The 14,560-nt window shown below is 41.8% G+C and overlaps 1 protein-coding gene across 1 annotated transcript in view; it reads left to right on the top strand.

Annotated features, from left to right (window-relative positions):
* The window catches only part of tesk2 (testis associated actin remodelling kinase 2), a 33,142-nt gene that overhangs the window by 13,138 nt on the left and 5,444 nt on the right, over positions 1-14,560 (top strand). The window contains exons 5-10 of the mRNA XM_084546685.1: positions 3,093-3,141; positions 8,648-8,794; positions 9,931-10,013; positions 11,479-11,563; positions 12,714-12,797; positions 13,541-13,627. Of these exons, the coding sequence (XP_084402811.1) occupies positions 3,093-3,141; positions 8,648-8,794; positions 9,931-10,013; positions 11,479-11,563; positions 12,714-12,797; positions 13,541-13,627 (535 nt within the window). The remainder of the gene's footprint in view (positions 1-3,092; positions 3,142-8,647; positions 8,795-9,930; positions 10,014-11,478; positions 11,564-12,713; positions 12,798-13,540; positions 13,628-14,560) is intronic.

Consider the following 14,560-nt stretch of genomic DNA (forward strand, 5'->3'; position numbering starts at 1 on the left):
TCCTTTGTTGTCCTAGGCGATTATTGCATTATGACGTAACGTCAGCTAATTTCTGAAAACTGTTAATCCCTGGTGTAAGAGACTGGTGACTAATAGAGATTTTAACATTTAAGATCTGACGTCACCTAAATGTAATTTCCACAAATGTCTCACAAGAGTAATTTCCACTAATTTAAATATTCTTTCTCTTGTACCGTCTGCCTCCCCCCTTTCACTCCCTCTTCTCTCTCTCTCTCTCTCTCTTGCTCATGAGTTTTGTGGTTGTGACCTGTTTCCTTTGGGGTTGTCTAGAAACTGTGTCAAACACAGAGCCTATTAACAATGGATTTTCTAAACTGTCAGCTCCTGTTAGAGTTGTACCACATGCCCGGAAGGCGAAAAGCGACGAGGACCCCTTTTTGTCGGAAGGGAAAATCCAAAGGCTATGAGCAATTATGTAAAAAAAAAAAAAAAGACAAGCTGGACAAGTGTTGGTGGGACAAAATAAGCAAAGCACGATACGATGTAAGCCCAGGACAGGACACTATATTTATGTCTGTGTTGGGTTTTCTATAAATGAGCTAAACAGTCACAATAACCCACCCACCCCCTGCACGGTGACCTGACAGGACTGAGGAGCAGCTTCAGTGACAGACTGCTTCACCCTCGATGTGTGAAGGAAAGATACAGAAGGTCTTTCCTTCCTGCTGCTGTTAGGCTCCACAACGAGCACTCCTAATATGTGCAATATATCTATTATTATGTATCTATTATTATATCTTTTCTGCATGCTGTTGCAAACTGCAATTTCCCCATTGTGGGACGAATAAAGGTTTTTCTCATCATATCTTAAAGTGGAGGCGGAGCTAAATGTAGTATAAATTCCCCAAAGCACAGGAAGTTGAAGCTGTCAAAGCCTAAATTTTTTTTATAATGACATCTAGATCGATCTAGAATCAAGAAACTGAAGATGAATTGACGATCAGCATGATTCAGGATAGGCCAGCTCTCTTGTGCGCCCGTGTTCGAGTGCAACTTTTTAGCCCTGGAGGATTGTTGAGAGAAACCAGATGAGAAAGTTTTGAAAGTTTTGACTGTTACGTAACCTCTTGCTTCTAACATTAGATACCACAATAGTAGGGTTTGAACTTATAATCACATAACAGGGAAATGGACGCGGCCATCTGGCATCTAATTGATAGACAAGAACAGCGCGCAGAGCCAATCAGACCATATATAGAATTGTTGTTCTTCTTTAAAAAAAAAAATGCACAGGAGATCAGGAGCCGGCGTAACTGTGACAAGTGATGGATGAAAATGTATTTTATTATTGGGTTTGAGGTCTATGTGTAGACACAGTTATTATCAGGAGGAAGGGTAAACTTGGTACAGGAAGACTGGGTTATTTCCAGAGCAGAAGGTACTGTATTTTTTGGCAAAGGGCTGCGTCCTGCCCCGTATTTTAATGAAGCACCAAACACTATAAAAACGGACACTATGAAATCAGTCTGAACTTGCACGGCTCCCAGAATCACCCTCGAGTTTGTCTTTTTGAAGAAAACCTGCATCAAACTTTAACTTTAACTCCTCCAGTGATTCTTTTGACTCTGAAGATACACCAGATACCAGCAGACTCCAGGAACCTAGATCACGTGTTGAAGTAAAGAGGTGCAGGCTATTACCTGGCCCAGCTCTGCGCCTCACATTTTTCTTCGACAAGATCTGAGGCGACGTCGCATTTCACCTCCGTCGCTTGAGTTGGTTTGGTTCATCTGAGCCTTTAGCTTTAAACCCAGTCCAGACAGTGTTGTCCATGATGTCTGTTGATATCAGCGACATTCAAAATGCAAAGTGTATGGAAAGTCTCTCAATTCTTGTTGGGAACCGCTGTATAAAACTAGTAGGCCTCTTTAAAAGCAGGCAGATCTAGACTACAATGCTGCACACAAGCTGAGCTAACTTCCTTATTATCCTAAATAAACCTCGATTTAGCCGCCACTTACAAATTATAAATGTCCTGTTGAATAATTTTGCCAAAGCTCCTCACTTTGCAGTTCATTTATTAAAGTTCTTACTGCTTTTTACAACAGGATAATCAAACGTCGGCGCGCGAAATAAAACTTTAAAGCCATGAAAATTCAAATCCGTGCCGTTTAAATTAGATCGACTGCGATCACTCAGAATAGGCTCCTTGTTATTTTGTCGTAAACACATTCTGATGTGAGCGAGCTTCTGGGTGGGAGAGCGTGTGTTTATGAACATGCACATACATGCATATATGTCCCGTGCGTAGACCCACACACACACACGCACATACACACATTTCCACACATCTTTTACAATGCCATCTTTGTTGAGCATGCCTAGTAGTGGATTGTGTGTTTCTGTGTGTTAACCAGCAGACACTGAGGGGGTCATTGTTTGCCAAAGACCCACAAAGTTGACCTTTTTCATTGCCTCCAGAATTATGAGGCTCTCAGAGCAGCTTGTGAACAAAGTTGGTTCATATGGTGCTCCGCAAACACACATCGTTTCTCTTGGAGTTGGAGGAGCGCATGGGTCGAAGATATTACCCAAACTCTCTGGCTCAACGACGAGACGTAAAACGTTTTTCACCTTTACTTAAAAACTGGTCCTTGCCTGAGGGTTTTGTTTCGCAATATTGCATCCAGTTCGTGGAACATTTTGTCTGTGGTTATTAGGAGAAATTGATAGGGAAGGCAGAGGGAGAAATGGGAGGAATGCAGGTGAAGCAACTGAGCTGTTATTATCCTCCCGTTAACAGACAGTCTCACGGTGTAATCACCTGTCTGGTCTTGCTCGCTGGAATTTTAATCTGTCCCTTAACTATTCTCCCTGCTTTCTCTCTTTACTTAGCAGAAAAATAGCAGAAAAAGTGTTTTGTTTTGATATTTTAACATCGTCTTATTGTCGTTATAAAGGACACGACATGTGTTTGAAAGAGGAAAACCTGAAAAGCTGTATGTGTTGGGTTTTCTCTCCATGTTTCAGCCTCAGTCATCTAATGAATTCAAATCAGATGTCCTCCTCTCTGAGTTTAAATATTGGCATTGCAAGTATTCATCAATACAGAAACTTCTTTGTTTTCATAGGTTCAAGGGAGTGTGCGTTCACGAAGGCCAGCTTCACGCCTTGACGGAGGTAAGAAACACAAACAAACACACAAACACACCATTATACACTCGCGCTTCTGCACAAACTAATGACACGTCGGATCAAAGTGTCTCTGCTGATGAAAGGCGTCTCGTGCGTCCATGTGAGCGTATTTTTGCTGCTATTTTCAGCAGGTGAACATCACGTCACCCGAGAGCACCAAACAGCAGCAGCGCACAAGCCTGTAATTGTGGGAAAACCAAAAGAACTGCATGTCCTTTAGTACGCACAACACTTGGCTGTGTGCTCGTGATTAGGAGAGAGCGAGTGGAGAATTTGATACAGGCAGCTAATAAAAAAAAATGTTAGGACATACACCATTACGGATACGGTGAGCAAGCCCTATATTTAACCTGTGTGTGTGTGAGAAGAGAGACTAAGATGGACAAAGTTAGGGAGATATAACGTAGTAGCTATGATAATCATTTATTAGTCAGAGGAAAATGCTTGATAAGCTGTTGATTCATTAATCTATTTAATAAAAACTGCGAATTGTACAGAAGGTCAGGCCTAACTTGCTTGATCTGAAAAGGTACATTTAGCCTTAAAAACCTAATTTCATTTTGAATTAAGCAGTCCTAAGTATTGGATTATACAAATGGAAATCTTACTTAAATAAAGGAAAATGAGCCCGCTTAAGGGTGTGAGCTTTGCTTTGAGTTTGTCGAAATTAGATGAACACACGTTACATAAATGACGCACATAGAGGGTGATTGAAACTAGAGCCAGTCAGCGACCTCTCAACCCCTGGACACGGCTCTCCGTTAGTTTCATCGGGTCGGCTCGTAACTGGATGACTGACTCCCCCCGGCTCTCTGCCTCGTTTTACCCACAGTTCCCACTGTTTTATGAATGAAACAGCATGTGTGGGAAACGTAAAAGCGTGGATAACCCATCAGCATCAAAAGAGAAAGGAAGTAAGACTGTATCTGTAGAGCTGCCTTAACTGATTAATGGTTTCTTTATGTTTTTGTACGCTATGTACGGGGCTCAGCTTTTTTTTTTAGGATACAAGAACAAAAGTTTGGGAACCGCTGCTTCAAGCTACCAGTTTTGGATGCTGGATATTTTTCATTTTTTCCCACACCCAAAAGATAACCCAGTTATAAATAGAGAAATGATCTTACAAATCCTAATGCTGCTTAATGCACTAATTCAAGGATGAAAACAGGACTTGTATTCACATATTATCTGCACAAAAACATTTAAACCTTTGAATTAAGATGCATCTCTGTGGTATGAGTCCCTTTTAAATTCACATGCAGGTTAATGTACTGTATATATGGTTCATCCCACTCTAAATAAAGCACACACTCTTAAAGATGCTCCAAGTCTCAAACATATGGTCTCTGTTACACTGTGCTTGTTTGTTGCCTTGACGAAGACACACCCCAGCATCTTAATAAACCACATTTACACTCACACACACACACCTGGTCTTATACTGTCGTTGCAAAGTGAATCAGCACATTTTAAAAACAACATCTATCAGTATACATACAGTACATACACACTGTGGTGGGTCTTGTTTTCCTGCGGCAGCGTAAACAGATCCTGTTGTGTCGTGTTAGGAGCAAACTGAATGCCCTGGCCCTGCTTTCAGGCTCACGGTGTTTCGTTACTTGACCCCCACTATGAGGTCACGCTCGGAGGAAGCGGAGAATGAAGTTACGGCGTGCCCCCCCCCCCCCACAACCTAGAAACTCACTGACTCGCGCTCGGACACGATTACGTCCACGGCGCTGGAAAAGTGATGAGTTATTATGTGCTGTAGGTAAACAGTAAACTGAACCTGTAACTTTTTGGAAGTGATGTTGGGGATAAGAACAGCTGACGTCAACGAGAGTTTTAATGTCAGATTCTGCGGTGCCTGCTTACACCGATCAGCCACAACATTAAAACCACTGTTCTGCTGGGAAACCTTTGGACCTGGCATTGGTGTGGATGTTACTTAGACATGTAGCACCCACCTAGACCAGACCAGGCACCCCCACCCCATAGCAATGACACTCCTTGATGGCAGCAGCCATCCCCAGCAGGATGCAGCCTGACGCAGACACACACACAAAAACACTTTAGGAACAACCCAATGAAACGTGAAGAACAGCTCAAGGTGTTGACCTGGCCTCAAAATTGTTTACTAAATTGGCAAAGGTACATTCCCGTACTTTAATATACGATGAAACATGTTAATATCCATCTTTAATAGTCAATTTACGTGTTTACATGAGAATCATCCTTTGGAAACTCTGGTAGATGTAGAACAATGTGGAGCACGAAGCCTGGGCATCAATTTAATGCACCTTATAGGAAATGCTACTTCAATCATAATCTGAGCAAATGGTAAGTCATGACCCATGGCATCATTATACCGCCGTTTGAAGCTGCTCCCAGAGGAAAACAAGGACTCTTTGTTTGAGTCTTTCCGTGGTCCTTAACCCGAAACACAGGCAGCGCAGCAGAGCGTTTCCCTCAACAAGTTGTGACCAGACGTATGTTTCTTATTTCCTCAGCTCTCCACATTACACACGGTCATGTTGAGGTACTTATGCAGCCCGAACATGTTGAGTGATTACTGTGGTGTATCAGTAACTCCACAAATAGGATAATGCAAATTCCAGGGAAAAAAAAAATACCATGTCCGAATAAGAGGCTTTTCTCGAATAGGACTTTACTTATTTTTAATTGACACAGCAGGTGCACTCTTCTGCAAAACCATGCGATTTGCATTTTGGACCAGGCGGGTTTTTGTGCTCGCTGATCGTAACTAGATGAGATGATAAAGAGGAGAACTTGGATTAGTCTGAGTTTTAATTGTCTCCAGTGGAGTTTTCTCCTGTCGTATTTGTGTCTCACCCCCTAAACCCCCAACCGGGCAGACAACAGATGTTGAACTCTGTGGCTACTGAGGAATTTGCTGGACAAATACTGTAATCCTCTCATGTCTTGAATTGGCGAGGGTATATATGTGTGTGTGTGTGTGTGTGTGAGGGAACATTTTAGGGTAAAAGACTGCAGGAAGCTCGCTATTTAGAGTGCAGGCATTTGAATGTCATACACTTAGACTGAGGCTGTTGGCATTTAACGACAATACGACTTTGTTCCACTGTCAATCACTGCGTAAAATAAACATTCGTCGGTAGGTGTGGGGATTATTAATGTGGATCGGGATGCTTTAACACATGATGTAGTACATACACTGATCAGGCATAACATTATGACCATCTTTCAAATATTGTGTAGGTCTCCCTTGTGCCTCCAAAACAGTTGTAATGACAACATCTTGCATGGAAACAAAGTCTTTGTCAGACTATAACATACAAAAATAAAACTTTTAATTGGGCGGCACAGTGACGAGGTGGTTAGCACTGATGCCTCACAGCGAGAAGGTCCCGAGTTTGAATCCATGGGCCGACTGGGCCTTTCTGTGTGGCGTTTGCATGTTCTCCCCGTGTCTGCATGGGTTCTCTCCAGGTACTCCGGCTTCCTCCCACCATCCAAAGACACGCTCCTTAGGTTAACTGATTCTAAATTGGCCGTAGGTGTGAATGTGAGTGTGAATGGTTGTCTGTCTCTCTGTGTTAGCCCTGTGATAGACTGGCGACCTGTCCAGGGTGTACCCCGCCTCTCGCCCCAATGACAGCTGGGATAGGCTCCAGCAGACCCTGTGACCCTTAACAGGAATAAGTGGTTACAGAAAATGGATGAATGAATGAACTTTTAATTGTAGTGTTTAGCTTTCACTTCCTGCCCTAATTCTTGATTAAGAAATTAATGTGCAGATATCACAAATAATTTTGGGTTGGAGGTCCAATTTCTTGCTATGTTACTCTCTGCTGCTTAAACAATTGAAAATCATGTCATCTTCATCCAGCTAGGAGTTTTTCTGCAAAGTTAGATAGTGAAGGTTTTTGTAAGCAACGTAGAAACTTGACATGCCACCTCCTTAATCTTATATCCAGTGTCTGCAGAAATATTGATTAATGACCAATAACTATGCTCTTCAAAGAAGTAAAAAATAATAAAACATGTTCGCCGGCAAAAGAGAAATTATCCTTTTCAAATGGACATTTGTGTTTAAAGGCATCATTCTATATGTGACATGTTCACATTGACTCAAACTTGTTATCCACAGCAGGTTTTGCATTTTATAGCTCCTCACTGTCTTGAATGGTACCAAACAAAAAAAGTCTTCTGTGAGTTCTGCAAGTGATTGAAAACAACAAATCCTGTTACCATCTTTTCATGTCGGCGTAATCCGCTGGAAGCTGAACCCTCACACACTTACCATGCAATTCTCCAGAGAGATTGTGTGACTATGGTTTTAGTTGGAAAAACCAATGCAGCTGAGGGGAAATCATGTTTGTTTATTGTGGCGAGGCAGCTCTGGGTTTTACATCGTAATAACAGGTGAAGATTAGTTGAAAATTGGTATTAATCCGACCCCAATCCCACGTTATTAAAGTGCGTGAAGACCGTCAAGACTGCCTCCTTTCATTATCAGCCCCCTTTGTTCCAATCCCTTTCCTGTCAGTCGCACCATTAACCACAGCTAAACCCGACCATCCCTTTATCCCAATCTCTAGTTAACTACGGTTGTTCGTGATATGTGACATGGGATTAGTGTGTCGCATGTGTTTGCATGCAAGCAACCAAGGTCAAGCATGTTCTTGTGGATCAAAGCTGACACAGTGAAGAGTCCCGGACACTTTTAAAACCCACTGAGCTGGTTTGCCCTCTTGGCTGCCCCGCTCTCTTCAGCCTGCACGACGGCCAAGCGGTACACATTCATGTATCAGGAAACTAGCAGCTCTGTCGGGCAGCTGAACAGGCTGCAGGCCAGAATTTGTGCAGCCAGTTGGTCGATACATGAGCTAACCCACCAGGCAGGCAGGCAGGCAGGCAGGCGGGCCGTCTGTAGTCGAAGCGAGCAAACTAATCAGTAATCCAGCTCGTCAGATAAGCATTTGGTTTGAGTTAGCCAGTATCTCTATGTAGCTTCAACATCTCTGTATATTTTAATGTCACACTGTTGTTAAGTGATACATACACCAGATGATTAATGAATTCTAAAGCCAGCTATTCAGCCTGTTGTTTTTCTGTAGCCGGTAATGAGGGTGTTATGTTGCCATGATTGGAGTATCCCCACTAACTGAGTCTGATCTAACGTTACTGAACGTCATCTGATCTCTTTGGCTCCCTATCGCAGTGACTTACGCAGCCAAACAGGAACATTATGCTTTTCAGAGCACATACAGAGAACATTAAATGTTTGACAAATACGTCCTCTGCGAATTTGAGTAATCCATATTGCATAGGGTCTGTCTAATTATGTTTAAATGTGTATTTAGCACCTTATGCATTTGGAATTAAAACATTTATTTAACAAGCACTCTTTTCTTTAAGATTCATGTGATTCTTTTTTCTTGCACGTCAATCTGGTGTAAGGTGTTCAGAAGGCATTAACCTGTGTCTGTGTTTTCTTTTTCTGCAGTACATCAACGGTGGAAACCTGGAGCAGCTTCTAGACAGCAACAAACACTTGAGCTGGCCCACCAGGGTGAAGCTGGCCAGTGAGATCGCCAGCGGTCTGGCGTACTTGCACTCCAAAGGCATATTCCACCGGGACCTCACCTCCAAGGTTAGCAAGAGAGGCTAATTGGCCATTAGGAGGAGAGAGAGAGAGAGAGAGAGAGAGAGAGAGAAAAAAACAACAACACGCTGCTATAAGTAGATCTGTTCAGGTCTGCTTTTGGCACCAGCAAAACATCAACACAGACAGCTCATCATTTTGTTTGGACATCCTCAGAATGGAAAAACGAAGTAATTTGTTTTTAGACTCGCGTATCTTTAAGTATGTTTATTATAAGTTGTTTGTGTAGAGAAGCGGTAGAGCGTGTGATTCATACGAGCGCAGAAAATACTGCTACGACTTTTGCTATCTTTGTCTAGTAGTTTATATTAAAACACTGCGCTTTTTATTGCTAACCTCTCTGTAAAGGAACACTGTCGCTGTCAGATGTGACATTTTGTAACCAGCAGCTTCTAGTTTTCCAACTTGACCGGGAGCCATGTTGGCACCGTGAGGGAACAGGGACAGGACTGCAGCTCCCTGCTGTAAAATCCACATTTATGTCCATTCGTCTGCAGAAGACTAAACAAGCTCACAGAGAAATTTAAATAAAGCGATCGACTTCGACTGGAAGAGATGCGAAGTAAACTCGCTTTTTTTTAGACTGACTCCGAGGGTCAACTGATAGCCTTGCTTGTCATATTTCCTCAAAGTTTATTCACTTGTGACTCCTACCTCCGTCTGGACAGTCAATAAACACAGCATATATATGTTGTATCCAGCATTTTACAGAGTAACGTGTCGGTATACCGACAGTTCAGGAACAGCGAGAGAGTAGTTGTGCGCTGCATTCATGTATCATGTTAGACTGACATGTATAAATAAACTGTGAGCACGCTGAACATAACATTCAGATCACTCGAGTAGCTGTGACACTGTTATGTTACACAGGGCTGTGCACGCATTGACAGCGGTGCACGTCCTGTTTTTGTGATATTAATGAGGTTTATAGCTAATGGAAGAGGAAGAGTCCAAACGTGTGAAGCATAATCTAACGTACAGTTCTCTACTAGTGAATTATAGTTCGGAGATCTAGTTAGGAAGCTTTGACTGATATTGGTAAGCCACAAAAGTCAAAAGTCCCTTTTTAGGCCCTTTAGCGTTGCAACGTCCTCAAAGCAAACTTCTGTTTTCTGTGTTCACAGAACTGCCTGATCAAGTGTGATGACAACGGCTACTCAGCAGTGGTGGGAGACTTTGGCCTGGCGGAAAAGATCCCCACCAATCTGTAAGGAGTCTTCACGGAGCACTGCTCTGCAGAAAAACACTCACGACTTTATCACTTGAACATTTCCGTTCCTCTTGCAGCATTACACTTCAAATTAACACTGCATCTAATGTGTGTTGTAATAACTGGTGGCAGCGTTGAAATCACTGATAATTATCACCCGACACTAACTTGAAAGATCTTTGTTGCCTCTTTTTGCTCAGTTTTTAGTTGCACATTTACAGACGAGAGTCAAGTTATGTTATTTTTATCCCCTAAAAACCAAAGATGAGAGTTGTCTGCTTGATGTGCAAATAGCAAGTTTTCTATTAATATTTTGGCATAAAAATAATAATTGTAGCTTATGTTCATGTTTTATCTGCCCCCTAGTGGCCAAAAATAAATTACTGCAACTTTAAAGCTTAATCGAATTTCATCAGTAAAACATATTGGCCCCTTTTAATGCAGTAAAACACAATTACTTGAGGATATAATGAACCAGAAAGAAAATCTGTAAGGTCACAAGATTCCTTTTCTTGCAGTGATCATATTCTTGTTTTCTTCACTTCACTTAACCACAGTGTTTTTGTACCATTCTGGTTTTGCTGTTAACAGCAAACTTGCTTAAAAGTATTCCTCCTCCTCCTCCTCCTCCTCTTCCTCCTCATTCCAGACACAGGGTTATTTATTAACACGTAGTGTGTGGGTCAGGCTCTAACATTAACAGCCGCCTCTACAGTCCACATTCTCCGCTTTAGTGTTTTGATAACGGGAGGATATTATCAGCGCAGGGTTTTCCTTTTTTTAAAATTCTACGCTAGCATAAACAATGAGCGGGCTTGTTTTGTTTTTTTTCCTCATCTAAAATCTCTTGAGTTGATAAAAAATAGAAAGAAAAAAAAGCAGCCACTCCTATCATTATTTTTTACGGAGCGAGAAAGTGCCGTTTGCCAGGAAATCTGGTCCAGACCTTGCCAAATTTAAATCTAAATGGAGAGAAAGATACTCAACAGAAAGGATTAGAGAGTTAAGATTAATTATATACACCATTAGAACTCTTTTAAAAGCTGATTTAATCACAAAAGCACTTCTATTTATACACGCAGCATGAAAACTAGAGCAGTCCAGTTAGTTTTCTCTAGTCTAGCAGGTTGTTCATAACGTCACAAAGCAAAAGAAAATGGCTTTTTTTTTTTTTTAGTGAAAGCCAACAAAGACCTCTTAGCTAGCAGGCAATAGAAAATCTAACCTTGAGGTTTTACTGAACGGGGTCAGGTCAGGCTTTTTTTTTTTTCCTGCCGGTGCACTGGGTCAGAGGAGGATTACCTCCAACTGACATATTACCAGCTTGTCATATTTCCTTCATTTAAACGCACTGAGTAAAAATATATTTGCACAAATGAAACAGAAAGACAAGTCTCTGTCTGGAACGGGACTTCTTGATTGCATGTTGCTTACAACCACTCTGTCTGTATGTTGCGTTTAGTGCCGAAGTAGAGAAGCTTTCAGTGGTCGGTTCTCCTTTCTGGATGGCTCCGGAGGTGCTGAGAGACGAATCCTACAATGAAAAGGTAATAGCTGTAACCTCTGGTCTTTATGGCAAGTTGTGCTATTATTTAAGTGGATCGAGTGGAAAAGGGAAACTTAAATTAGTCTGTAGATTAGTTTTAAACCAAGACAAGAGGGTTAAGGTTGGGAACTTTAGAACTATTGCCAATGAAGGACCAGCTGACACAAACGTTCTGTGTCTGCATGAAATTAAATAACTCTTCGTCCCAGCAGGGGGCAGTAGTCTGTATTTGTAATTCAAACAATGAAAACTGAAAGATGCTAAAAGACTAGCCTGCGAACCGTCGTGCAGAGCCGGCCTCTCTTGAATCATACAGATCAGTTTGGTCTACGGTTCATTCATTCTAGATCACAGGTGTCAAACATACGGCCTGCGGGCCAAAAGCGGCCCGCTACAGGGTCTAATCTGGCTCACAGTGTGAATTTGCAAAGTTACATAGAAGACTGCAGTTTTTCAATGAAAATAACTGTTAGCCCTAAGTTGTCCACTGTTTTAGTAAGAGAAGTGGACAGAACACAACACAGACACCCAGGACTAAACAACAGACAGCAAAGTGCCCAAACTTCACTTATTTTACTTAAGAAATTTCCTTTTTTAAAGGCTAGTTTATCAACTGTAAACATTCTCCGAATTTACTTGTTCTTTTTCGCACTAAAACAAATGGAAAACATCAGGAGCTGTCGTTACTTACAGGTTATTATCTTACTGGTCCGGCCCGCTTGAGATCAAATTGGGACTGTATGTGGCCCTCGAACTAAAATGAGTTTGACGCCCCTGTTCTAGATGATCGTGCTGTTGTGAAGATATTTGTGTGTTTGACTGTTCAGATGAGATCAAATGTGAAATGACAAAAGCCTTCTGTGTGTGCGCCTTAAAGTTTTGTTTATTTATGTTCCCGTACACTGGTTTGCTAAGCGAAACGATCAGATTGAATCGGCCGAAAAGCCGCCGACAAGGGACCGACTAGTGGCAGTGGGACAGGACAGTCCTCCCTTGGGAAGAGCTTATAAAGAGAGATTCATCATTCATCTTTTGCATCTATTAGTAATTAGATTATTAGAGATTTGGCATTATATGAAAGGTAACAGAATGTGAAGGAGTCCACTAACAAATAATTTATCTGCGTGCTTGTTTTTCGTTTGTTTTCTCAGGCCGACGTGTTCTCCTACGGGATAATCCTGTGTGAAATCATCGCGAGGATCCAGGCCGACCCCGATTTCCTTCCTCGCACAGAGGTGACTCCTCGTCTCCCTCTCACCTCCGTTTCCACTCTCGCCCTCCTCCTCCTCCTCGTAATATCCAACTCTCGTGTTTGAAGTGTACACACGGCCTGATCCTGTTGATATTTCATAATTCTCTCCCCTGTGTTTACACTGTGAAATGTCCGTGACTCACACTGAGCTGGAAAGGAATGTTATAATATTTCTCAACCCGGTCTGGCAAAAAATAGATCTGAACATTAAATATTTACCGTATCACTTTATCTACTGTACTCTCAGAGCGCTCAGAGCGTAAGGCAAATATTTATCGATTCGTGTGCGAATTAATGGCTCGTATATCCTACGCGCAAACTTAACAAAGTGAACCAATTAAGTTTTATTTGCAGCCGTTTCTGCACCTTGCAGAATCCTTAATATGAAATGGCTCTCACGCTGTCCTGTTAGGAAGGATCATCATTTGAATCCCAGTGTGGATTGTGCCTTTAAGCCAGGCTTAGAAGTGAATCCAAGTTCCCAAATAAAGTTTCTGGTTATTAGTCCATGAGCAGAGGAGAACTTGGCAGTCAGCAGGACCATGTCACAGAGATTAGTTTGACACGAGGCCGGCTTTGGCAGACGATTTACAGTATGTCAAACATCTGATAAAGCTTTGTCGGCCTCCATCTTCATCCCCAACTGTTAGGATACAGATTTCCTGTTTATGTTTCACGTATCAAGTATCAGTTCTCTTTGTCTCTCCGCCTCGTCCTCCCGAGCAGAACTTCGGCCTCGACTATCACACCTTCCAGCACATGGTTGGAGACTGTCCGCCGGACTTCCTCCAGGTGGCCTTCAACTGCTGCAATGTGAGTCCGGCACCCTGTTGTCCAATCAGTCTATCAATGCAGATTTATTTATTTTTACACATAATAAACTGTGAAAACTCTAGACCCACAGAAGTTTCATGTATGTTCTTGGGAGTTTCTTCAGTTTTATTCTTAATTTCTTAAGTAACTTTTATTCCCTTTGTTCAGCGATAAATGAGCAATCAGATTAGATGAATAATCAGATTTGGCTTACTGTCCGGGGGGTGCTCTATTCTCTGAAAGCTGGATCAGTTACTTGTCAGATTCAGCTTTTCTCAGCACACGTTCATTTGTTTTTAATAACGAAAATGGATCAAACCAAATAAATTATGCCCTTGAGATGAGATTTTGCCATTTTCGTTTTGCTCACATCATCACAGGACTGGAAATCTGACTTTTCTTCCCCCCTCTTACATTAATTACAACCGCAGAAGAAGAGGGTATTAAAGATTTTGGAGCACCCCGCTGATTGATCCCATATTGTCTCCTTCCATCCCTTCTCATCCCTGTCTGTCGTCTCCCTTTTATCATCCTCGTCTCTGTTATCTCTCTCCGAAAATCTTATTTTAATGTCTCTCTCTGGACTTCCTTGCCAGCTGCGTGGCCTCATCTTTAAGCTGCACTTTTGTCCTCGATCACTAGATTAAATGTGATTTTAACTTCTTTCTTTTTATTTTTCCTCTCATTTTCCTTTTCCATTAAAGAGCCTCTGTTTCATCAGTTCATCACAGTTCGAGGATAAAAGTAGCCTCAGTTGAAGTTGCTTATGTTTTCTAATATAAACCCACATTTTTTCTTAAGTGTCTTTGTTTTATTCCCCCACTGATCATACTTTTGTACCGCTGTTTGCCAAGAAACTCAACATTTCCAAAGTATGCTACCAATAAAGGTTATAAAGCAAACCTTTTCCACATTTCCATTCATCTTAAACAT

Source organism: Chelon labrosus (genome assembly GCF_963514085.1).
Source record: "Chelon labrosus genome assembly, chromosome: 6".
NCBI classification, from domain to species: Eukaryota; Metazoa; Chordata; class Actinopteri; order Mugiliformes; family Mugilidae; genus Chelon; species Chelon labrosus.